Raw genomic sequence first — 10,084 nt, 5'->3', positions numbered from 1 at the left:
CATCCGACCTCTGACATGGTGTCTTCTGGCGGGGGAGGGGGAGAAAAGGGGCTGGGGGCTTGGGGAAGGGCTGTAGGGCAGGGGGGACACGGACAAGGACAAAAGGAGGAGATGGGACACAGGGGCGGGGGGGACGTGGAGTCCCCAAGGAGGGGCTGTGGGGGACAGGGGGACACTCTGGGGTACACTGGGGACACTGGGGGTGCCATTCTGGGGGTCCCCCACCCTCTGTGTCCCCCCAGGGCTGTTTGGGCTGGTGTGACCAACCCCACTGACCCCAGGGCACGTGGGGACACTCTGGGGGTCCCAGGGGACACTCGGGGGGTGCCAGGGGACACTCTGGGGGTCCCAGGGGACACTCGGGGGGTGCCAGGGGACACTCGGGGGGTGCCAGGGGCACTCGGGGGGTGCCAGGGGACGCTGTGGCTGTGCCATTCTGGGGTCCCCCCCTCTCCAGGGGTACTCTGGGGGTGCCATTCTGTGGGTCCCCCACGCTCCGTGTCCCCCAAGGCTGTTTGGGCTGGTGTGACCAACCCCACTGACCCATGTGGGTCACTCTGGGGGTGCCAGGGGCACTCTGGGGGTGCCATTCTGTGGGTCCCCCACGCTCCGTGTCCCCCAGGGCTGTTTGGGCTGGTGTGACCAACCCCACTGACCCATGTGGGTCACTCTGGGGGGGCCAGGGGCACTCTGGGGGTCCCAGGGGACACTCGGGGGGTGCCCGGGGTACTCTGGGGGTGCCAGGGGCACTCTGGGGGTCCCAGAGGCTCTGGGGTCCCCCCCTCTCCAGGGGTACTCTGGGGGTGCCAGGGGCACTCTGGGGGTCCCAGGGGACACTCTGGGGGTCCCAGGGGACACTCGGGGGGTGCCAGGGGTACTCTGGGGGTGCCATTCTGGGGGTCCCTCACGCTCCGTGTCCCCCAAGGCTGTTTGGGCTGGTGTGACCAACCCCACTGACCCATGTGGGTCACTCTGGGGGTGCCAGGGGCACTCTGGGGGTGCCATTCTGTGGGTCCCCCACGCTCCGTGTCCCCCAGGGCTGTTTGGGCTGGTGAACAACGCGGGCATGGCCAACCCCACTGACCCCAGGGCATGTGGGGACACTCTGTGGGTCCCAGGGACACTCTGGGGGTCCCAGGGGCACTCTGGGGGTGCCAGGGGACACTGTGGCTGTGCCATTCTGGGGGTCCCCCACGCTCCGTGTCCCCCCAGGGCTGTTTGGGCTGGTGAACAACGCGGGCGTGGCCAACCCCATCGGCCCCACGGAGTGGATGGACATGGAGGACTTCCGGCGGGTCATGGCCGTCAACGCCTTCGGGGCCATCGAGGTGACGCTGCAGCTGCTGCCGCTGCTGAAGCGCGCGCGGGGCCGCGTGGTCAACACCTCCAGCGTGCTGGGCCGCGTCTCCGCCAACGGCGGCGGCTACTGCATCTCCAAGTTCTGCATCGAGGCCTTCTCCGACAGCCTCAGGTGGGCGCGGGCCCTGGGCACGGGCTGAGCCCTGGGCACGGGCTGAGCTGAACCATGGGCACGGACTGAGCCCTCCTGGGCATGGGCTGAACCATCCTTGGCACGGACTGAGCTGAGTCCTGGGCATGGGCTGAGCTCTCCTGGGCACGGCCTGAGCCCTCCTGGGCATGGGCTGAGCTGAGCCCTGGGCATGGGCTGAGCTGAGCCCTGGGCATGGGCTGAGCCCTCCTGGGCATGGGCTGAGCGCTCCTGGGCATGGGCTGAGCCCTGGGCATGGGCTGAGCCACCCTGGGCATGGGCTGAGCCACCCTGGGCATGGGCTGAGCCACCCTGGGCATGGGCTGAGCCACCCTGGGCATGGGCTGAGCTGAGCCCTGGGCACGGGCTGAGCCCTCCTGGGCATGGGCTGAGCCGTGGGCATGGGCTGAGCCCTGGGCATGGGCTGAGCTGAGTCCTGGGCACGGGCTGAGCCCTCCTGGGCAAGGGCTGAGCCACCCTGGGCACGGGCTGAGCCACCCTGGGCATGGGCTGAGCGCTCCTGGGCATGGGCTGAGCTGAGCCCTGGGCATGGGCTGAGCCCTCCTGGGCACGGCCTGAGCGCTCCTGGGCACGGCCTGAGCCACCCTGGGCACGGGCTGAGCCCTGGGCACGGGCTGAGCCACCCTGGGCATGGGCTGAGCGCTCCTGGGCATGGGCTGAGCTGAGCCCTGGGCATGGGCTGAGCCCTCCTGGGCACGGCCTGAGCGCTCCTGGGCACGGCCTGAGCCACCCTGGGCACGGGCTGAGCCCTGGGCACGGGCTGAGCCACCCTGGGCATGGGCTGAGCGCTCCTGGGCATGGGCTGAGCTGAGCCCTGGGCATGGGCTGAGCCCTCCTGGGCACGGCCTGAGCGCTCCTGGGCACGGCCTGAGCCACCCTGGGCACGGGCTGAGCCCTGGGCACGGGCTGAGCCACCCTGGGCATGGGCTGAGCGCTCCTGGGCATGGGCTGAGCTGAGCCCTGGGCATGGGCTGAGCCCTCCTGGGCACGGCCTGAGCGCTCCTGGGCACGGCCTGAGCCACCCTGGGCACGGGCTGAGCCCTGGGCACGGGCTGAGCCACCCTGGGCATGGGCTGAGCGCTCCTGGGCATGGGCTGAGCTGAGCCCTGGGCATGGGCTGAGCCCTCCTGGGCACGGCCTGAGCGCTCCTGGGCACGGCCTGAGCCACCCTGGGCACGGGCTGAGCCCTGGGCACGGGCTGAGCCACCCTGGGCATGGGCTGAGCGCTCCTGGGCATGGGCTGAGCTGAGCCCTGGGCATGGGCTGAGCCCTCCTGGGCACGGCCTGAGCGCTCCTGGGCACGGCCTGAGCCACCCTGGGCACGGGCTGAGCCCTGGGCACGGGCTGAGCCACCCTGGGCATGGGCTGAGCGCTCCTGGGCATGGGCTGAGCTGAGCCCTGGGCATGGGCTGAGCCCTCCTGGGCACGGCCTGAGCGCTCCTGGGCACGGCCTGAGCCACCCTGGGCACGGGCTGAGCCCTCCTGGGCACGGGCTGAGCCCTCCTGGGCACGGGCTGAGCCCTCCTGGGCACGGGCTGAGCCCTCCTGGGCACGGGCTGAGCCCTCCTGGGCACGGGCTGAGCCCTCCTGGGCACGGGCTGAGCCCTCCTGGGCACGGGCTGAGCCCTCCTGGGCACGGGCTGAGCCCTCCTGGGCACGGGCTGAGCCCTCCTGGGCACGGGCTGAGCCCTCCTGGGCACGGGCTGAGCCCTCCTGGGCACGGGCTGAGCCCTCCTGGGCACGGGCTGAGCCCTCCTGGGCACGGGCTGAGCCCTCCTGGGCACGGGCTGAGCCCTCCTGGGCACGGGCTGAGCCCTCCTGGGCACGGGCTGAGCCCTCCTGGGCACGGGCTGAGCCCTCCTGGGCACGGGCTGAGCCCTCCTGGGCACGGGCTGAGCCCTCCTGGGCACGGGCTGAGCCCTCCTGGGCACGGGCTGAGCCCTCCTGGGCACGGGCTGAGCCCTCCTGGGCACGGGCTGAGCCCTCCTGGGCACGGGCTGAGCCCTCCTGGGCACGGGCTGAGCCCTCCTGGGCACGGGCTGAGCCCTCCTGGGCACGGGCTGAGCCCTCCTGGGCACGGGCTGAGCCCTCCTGGGCACGGGCTGAGCCCTCCTGGGCACGGGCTGAGCCCTCCTGGGCACGGGCTGAGCCCTCCTGGGCACGGGCTGAGCCCTCCTGGGCACGGGCTGAGCCCTCCTGGGCACGGGCTGAGCCCTCCTGGGCACGGGCTGAGCCCTCCTGGGCACGGGCTGAGCCCTCCTGGGCACGGGCTGAGCCCTCCTGGGCACGGGCTGAGCCCTCCTGGGCACGGGCTGAGCCCTCCTGGGCACGGGCTGAGCCCTCCTGGGCACGGGCTGAGCCCTCCTGGGCACGGGCTGAGCCCTCCTGGGCACGGGCTGAGCCCTCCTGGGCACGGGCTGAGCCCTCCTGGGCACGGGCTGAGCCCTCCTGGGCACGGGCTGAGCCCTCCTGGGCACGGGCTGAGCCCTCCTGGGCACGGGCTGAGCCCTCCTGGGCACGGGCTGAGCCCTCCTGGGCACGGGCTGAGCCCTCCTGGGCACGGGCTGAGCCCTCCTGGGCACGGGCTGAGCCCTCCTGGGCACGGGCTGAGCCCTCCTGGGCACGGGCTGAGCCCTCCTGGGCACGGGCTGAGCCCTCCTGGGCACGGGCTGAGCCCTCCTGGGCACGGGCTGAGCCCTCCTGGGCACGGGCTGAGCCCTCCTGGGCACGGGCTGAGCCCTCCTGGGCACGGGCTGAGCCCTCCTGGGCACGGGCTGAGCCCTCCTGGGCACGGGCTGAGCCCTCCTGGGCACGGCCTGAGGCCTCCTGGGCATGGGCTGAGCCCTCCTGGGCACAGGCTGAGATCTCCTGGGCACGGCCTGAGCTGAGCCCTCCTGGGCATGGGCTGAGCTGAGCCCTGGGCATGGGCTGAGCCCTGGGCATGGGCTGAGCCCTGGGCATGGGCTGAGCTGAGTCCTGGGCACGGGCTGAGCCCTCCTGGGCAAGGGCTGAGCCACCCTGGGCACGGGCTGAGCCCTGGGCATGGACTGAGCTGAGTCCTGGGCACGGCCTGAGCCCTCCTGGGCATGGGCTGAGCTGAGCCATGGGCATGGGCTGAGCCCTCCTGGGCACGGGCTTAGCCACCCTGGGCATGGGCTGAGCCCTGGGCACAGCCTGAACCCTCTGGCCACACACTGATCCTTCCGGCCATGCCCTGACCCCTTCAGCTACACCATGAGCTCTCTGACCACCCCGTGCCCACCCTGTGCCCCTCCCCAGGCGGGACATGCGGCACTCTGGGGGCAAGGTCAGCATGGTGGAGCCAGGCTTCTTTGGCCATGCCCTGACCCCTTTGGCCACCTCCTGACCCTCCTGCCCACCCCCTGATCCCTCTGGCTACCCCATAACCCCCGTCCCCCCTGACCCTGTCCGTGCCTCAGTTTCCCTGTCCCCTCACGTCCCCCCTGACCCTGTCCGTGCCTCAGTTTCCCTGTCCCCTCACGTCCCCGCTGACCCTGTCCGTGCCTCAGTTTCCCCCCCCTCACGTCCCCGCTGACCCTGTCCGTGCCTCAGTTTCCCTGTCCCCTCACGTCCCCGCTGGCCCTGTCCGTGCCTCAGTTTCCCCGTCCCCCCCCAGACGTGCGGGTGCAGCGGCTGCTGCTGTCGCTGCTGTGCGACAGGGACCTGGCCAAGGTGACGAACTGCATGGAGCACGCGCTGCGGGCGCGCCACCCGCGCAGCCGCTACAGCGCCGGCTGGGACGCCAAGCTGCTCTGGCTGCCGGCCTCCTACCTGCCCTCGGCCCTCGTGGACCTGGCCCTGGCCCTCGTCCTGCCCAGGCCGGCCCAGGGCGGCCGCTGAGAGACCCCAGACCCAATTGAAACCCCCCAGACCCGAATTAAACCCCCCAGACCCGAATTAAACCCCCCCAGACCCGAATTAAACCTCCCCAGGGGGAATAAATGCCCTGAACTCGCCCATCCTTGTTTTCGTTCAGCTTGGGGGATTTGGGGACACTGAGGGGGCACTTGGGGCATCACAGACGTGGCCCTGGCCCTCAGCCTGCCCCAGGGCGGCCGCTGACAGACCCCAGACCCAATTGAAACCTCCCAGACCCAATTGAACCCCCCCAGACCCGAACTGAACCCCCCAGGGGGAATAAATGTCCTGAACTAGTCTGTCTTGTTTTCGCTCAGTTCAGGGGATTTGGTGGTGTAATAAATGTCCTGAACTCGCCCGTCCTTGTTTTCGCTCAGCTTGGGGGATTTGGGGACACTGAGGGGGCACTTGGGGCATCACAGATGTGGCCCTGGCTCTCAGCCTGCCCAGAGCAGCCACTGAGAGACCCCAGACCCAAATGAACCCCCCCAGACCCGAATTGAACACCCCCAGACCCGAATTAAACCCCCCAGCGTGGTGTAATAAATGTCCTGAACTCGCCCGTCCTTGTTTTCGCTCAGCTTGGGGGATTTGGGGACACTGAGGTGGCACTTGGGGCATCACAGATATGGCCCTGGCTCTCAGCCTGCCCAGAGCAGCCACTGAGAGACCCCAGACCCCAATGAAACCCCCAGACCCAAATTAAACCCCCCTAGATCTGAATTAATCCTCCCCAGGGGGAATAAATGTCCTGAACTCGTCTGTCGTTGATCTGCTTGGGGTTAAAAGGTGATTTGGGGACACTGAGGTGGCATTTGGAGACTCATGGACCTGGCCCTGGCCCTCGTCCTGCCCAGGCCGGCCCAGGGCGGCCGCTGAGAGACCCCAGACCCAATTAAAACCCCAGACCCGAATTAAACCCCCCCATACCCGAATTAAACCCCCCCAGACCCGAATTAAACCCCCCTGCAGTGGTGTAATAAATGTCCTGAACTAGTCTGTCCTTGTTTTCGCTCAGCTCGGGGGATTTGGGGACATTGAGGTGGCACACACAGCCCCATGGACCTGGCCCTGGCCCTCGTCCTGCCCAGGCCGGCCCAGGGCGGCCAATGAGAGCCCCCAGACCCAAATGAAACCCCCAGACCCAAATTAAACCCCCCAAGGGTGGGCAGTGAACGTCCTGAACTCGCCTGTCTCTGTTTTCTCTCAGCTCGGGGGATTTGGGGACACTGAGGTGGCACGTGAGGGTCTGGGGACATGGAGGTGGCACACGGAGCCCCCAGAACCAGACCCCAGCCCCACGGGGTCAGTGGGGCACGGGGGGGGACCCCAAAACTCCGGGATGGAGCCCCCCAACCCCATAAGAGACCCCCAACCCCATGAGGGACCCCCAACCCCCACGAGGGTCCTTGTCCCCCGGGGGGGGGTCAGGGGGCTCGGGGACCCCCCTGGAGGGTCAGGGTGAGGAATTGGGGAGGGGTCTCACCCTGGTGAAGACGGTGGCCGGGCTGGGCCGGACGTTGCAGCCCGGGCTGGGCTGGCGGCAGCAGGAGCTGGGCACGGAGTCGTTGGCCCTGAACTGCTCCAGGCTGGCCCAGTCCGTGTAGTTATCCACCCCACAGCACGAGAACTGCCCGGAAAAAGGGTCAGCCACGGCGGGGGGGGCTCCAGGAGCAGCCCCCTCCCCAAATGGGGGCTGCCCCCCAGGCTCACCTCCTGCTGGAAGGCGTCCAGGGCGGCGGTCAGCGACGGGTCCTTGTCGTAGCTTCTCACGGCCTCCCAGAGCCCCTCCTCCACCAGCCCGTGCACCTGGGGGGGCACGGGGGGGTCACGGGGGGGGGAAGAGACCCCCCGGGGGAGCGGAGGGGTCAGGGACCCCCGGGGTGGGGGGAGAGGCCCCCACCTTGTGCTTGAAGACGTAGCCGGTGATGGCGGCGGCGATCTCCACCAGGAAGATGAGGCTGAGCAGGACGGCGAACTGGGGGGGCACGGGGGGGTCAGGGGGGCTTGGGGGGGTCCCGTGCTGTCCTGGGGGGTGTCCCGGGGGGTATCCCGGGGGGTATCCCGGGGGTCTCCCAGGGTATCCTGGGGCGTGTCCTGGGGGGTGTCCCGGGGGTGCTCGGGGGTCTCCCGGGGTGTCCCGGGGGGTGTCCGGGGCTGTCCCGGGGGTCCCAGGGGGTGTCCCGGGGGTCTCCCAGGGTATCCCGGGGGGTGTCCCGGGCTGTCTCGGGGGTGCTCGGGGGTCTCCCGGGGTGTCCCGGGGGTCCCGGGGGGTGTCCCTGGGGGTGTCCCGGGGGTGTCCCGGGGCTGTCCCGGGGGGTGTCCCGGGGCTGTCCCGGGCTGTCCCGGGGGTCTCCCAGGGTGTCCCAGGGGTGTCCTGGAGGTCTCCCAGGGTGTCCTGGGGTGTCCCGGGCTGTCCCGGGGGGTGTCCCGGGGGTCTCCCAGGGTGTCCCGGGGGCTGTCCCGGGGGGTGTCCCGGGCTGTCCCGGGCTGTCCCGGGGGTCTCCCAGGGTGTCCCAGGGGTGTCCCGGGGGTCTCCCAGGGTATCCCAGGGGGTGTCCCGGGCTGTCCCGGGGGTGTCCCGGGGCTGTCCCGGGGGTCCCGGGGGTCCCGGGGGCCGCCCCCCTCACCGTGGTGACCATGCAGTAGCTCTCCCTCCAGGCGCCGCAGCAGCCGAAGAAGGAGGTGAAGAAGATGACGACCCCCAGCACCAGCACGGCCGCGGGGGTCCAGCCCGCGCCGCCCACCGGGGCCCGGCCCAGGCCCAGCAGCACGTAGATGCCGATGGCGATCAGGGCCACGCCGCACACCTGGGGGGGACGAGATGGGGTCCCCCCCCGGCCCTGCTGGGGACAGGATGTGGCTTCACCCAGAGTGACAACAACCCCCCCTCCCCTCCTCCCCCCGCACCGGGGACCCCCAAACCCGGGGGGATCCGCCCGGTTCTGCCGGTGCCGGGACCCCCGGTGCCCCCCGGTGCCCCCGGGCCGGACTCACCCAGAAGATGAAGTTGAAGAAGAAAACCAAGAACTTCACGCATTTCATCCCGCCCTCGATCGCCATGGCCCGCCCGTGCTGCGGGAGCGGCCGCTCAGCACCGGCACCGCCACCGGCACCGGGCCCGCCGCCGCGGCCGGTACCGCTCCCCGCGACCCAGGAACCGCCGGCCCGGGCCCCGCCCCGCTCCCGGTACCGGCACCGCTCCACCCGGCCCGGCGCTCCCGGTGCCGCTCCCGGTACTCCCGGTACCGCTCCACCCCGTTCCGGTACTCCCGGTACCCCCCGGTCCCGGTTGTCCCGGAGTTCCCGGGGCTGCTCTCCCCCTGCCCCGCTCCCCCTCCGGTTCCCGGTGGTCTCGGTACCACTTTCCCCCACTCCCGGTGGTCCCGGTCCCCCTCCCCCCCATTCCCGATGATCCCGGTCCCGTTCCCCCCCACTCCCGGTGGTCCCGGTGCCGTTCCCCCCCCAATCCCGGGGGTCCCGGTGCCCCTCACCGCCGCCCTTCCCGAGGGCTCCGGATCATGTGACGGGGACGAGCCGGGAGAGCCCCGGGACCGCCCCGGGCCCGCCCCGGCACCGGCACCGCCCCCGGCCCGCCAACACCGAGCGTGCGAGCGACCCTTTATTGGGGGGCACTTGGGGACACCGAGGGGACACCGAGGGGACACCGGGGGAACACCGAGGGGACACCGAGGGGACACCGGGGGAACACCGGGGGGACACCGGGGGAACACCGAGGGGACACCGGGGGGACACCGAGGGGACCCGGCACTCTGAGCTGAACCGCGTCCCGCACCGGGGTCCCTGTGACCCCTGAACCCTGACCCGGGGGTCCCTGTCCCCCCCCGACCCCTCATCCGGGGGTCCCTGTGACCCCCGACCCCTCATCCGGGGGTCCCTGTGACCCCTGACCCCTCATCCGGGGGTCCCTGTGACCCCTGACCCCTCACCCGGGGGTCCCTGCTGTCCCCCTGTCCTTGGTCCCTGTCACCCTGGTCCTGCACCCCAAGGTCCTCGGGACCCCCAGCCCCTCCCCCTGGGGGTCCCAAACACCCTGGACCCTCCCCCTTGGGGTCCCAGCCCCTCCTGACCCCACACCCGGGGGTCCCTGTCTCCCCCCGACCCCACACCCGGGGGTCCCTATCACCCCTGACTGTCCCCCGTGTCCCCCGTGTCCCCCAGCCCTCCCAGCGCCGCCAGCACCGCCCGCAGGTGCGGGGGGTGCACGAAGGCCACGAGCCCCCCGCGGTTGGCCCAGCGCTCGGGCCCGGCCCGGCCCGGTTCGGGCCGGTTGTAGAGCAGCTCGGGGGGGTCCCCGGGGTCCCCCTCCCGCCGCGCCCGCAGCGCCCCCTCCAGGGCCACCACGCCGCCGCCCAGGGCGCGCAGGATGGCGTGGGGCGCGCACGAGTCCCAGGCGAAGGTGGTGGCCTGCGACAGCACGAAGGCGTCCGCCAGCCCCAGCGCCACGCACAGCAGCTTGTAGCCGGCCCCGGCGGCGAAGAGCGGGGGACCCCCCCCCAGCGAGGCCAGAGCCCCCCGAACCGCCGCGGCCTCGGCCCGGCTCAGCACCACGCGGGGACACGGCCGGGGGACAGGAGGGGACAGCGAGCACAGCCGCGTGTCGCCGTGCGCCACCCCCCAGTGGTAGCGACCCTGCCACCTGCGGGAGGGAGGGGACAGGGGGACGTGAGATTG

At 71.3% G+C, this 10,084-nt stretch overlaps 3 protein-coding genes across 3 annotated transcripts in view; 1 reads left to right on the top strand and 2 right to left on the bottom strand.

Annotated features, from left to right (window-relative positions):
- Positions 1 to 5,433, top strand: part of RDH5 (retinol dehydrogenase 5) — a 9,010-nt gene extending 3,577 nt beyond the window's left edge. Inside the window, 4 exon segments of the mRNA XM_041409960.1 lie at positions 1,213 to 1,471; positions 4,790 to 4,863; positions 5,063 to 5,177; positions 5,179 to 5,433. Coding sequence (XP_041265894.1) covers positions 1,213 to 1,471; positions 4,790 to 4,863; positions 5,063 to 5,177; positions 5,179 to 5,371 — 641 coding nt within the window. The 3' untranslated portion in view covers positions 5,372 to 5,433.
- A 1,400-nt stretch (positions 5,434 to 6,833) lies between these two features.
- On the bottom strand, positions 6,834 to 8,959 carry CD63 (CD63 molecule). Its single transcript, XM_041409962.1, has 6 exons — positions 8,884 to 8,959; positions 8,387 to 8,464; positions 8,020 to 8,199; positions 7,293 to 7,367; positions 7,103 to 7,198; positions 6,834 to 7,019 (listed from the first exon to the last, which is right to left on the bottom strand). The coding sequence occupies exons 2-6, from the start codon at positions 8,450 to 8,452 to the stop codon at positions 6,846 to 6,848; spliced, it is 591 nt and encodes a 196-aa protein (XP_041265896.1). The 5' UTR covers positions 8,453 to 8,464; positions 8,884 to 8,959; the 3' UTR covers positions 6,834 to 6,845.
- Positions 8,960 to 9,532: 573 nt separating this feature from the next.
- INPP1 (inositol polyphosphate-1-phosphatase) overlaps positions 9,533 to 10,084 on the bottom strand; it is a 3,847-nt gene continuing 3,295 nt past the window's right edge. Inside the window, exon 5 of the mRNA XM_041409963.1 lies at positions 9,533 to 10,049. Coding sequence (XP_041265897.1) covers positions 9,533 to 10,049 — 517 coding nt within the window. The remainder of the gene's footprint in view (positions 10,050 to 10,084) is intronic.

Source organism: Onychostruthus taczanowskii, unplaced genomic scaffold, assembly GCF_017590055.1.
Source record: "Onychostruthus taczanowskii isolate IOZ18803 unplaced genomic scaffold, ASM1759005v1 scaffold316, whole genome shotgun sequence".
Taxonomy (NCBI): Eukaryota; Metazoa; Chordata; class Aves; order Passeriformes; family Passeridae; genus Onychostruthus; species Onychostruthus taczanowskii.
The sequence above is the reverse complement of the archived record's forward strand: the minus strand, read 5'-3'. Positions and strand labels throughout refer to the sequence as shown.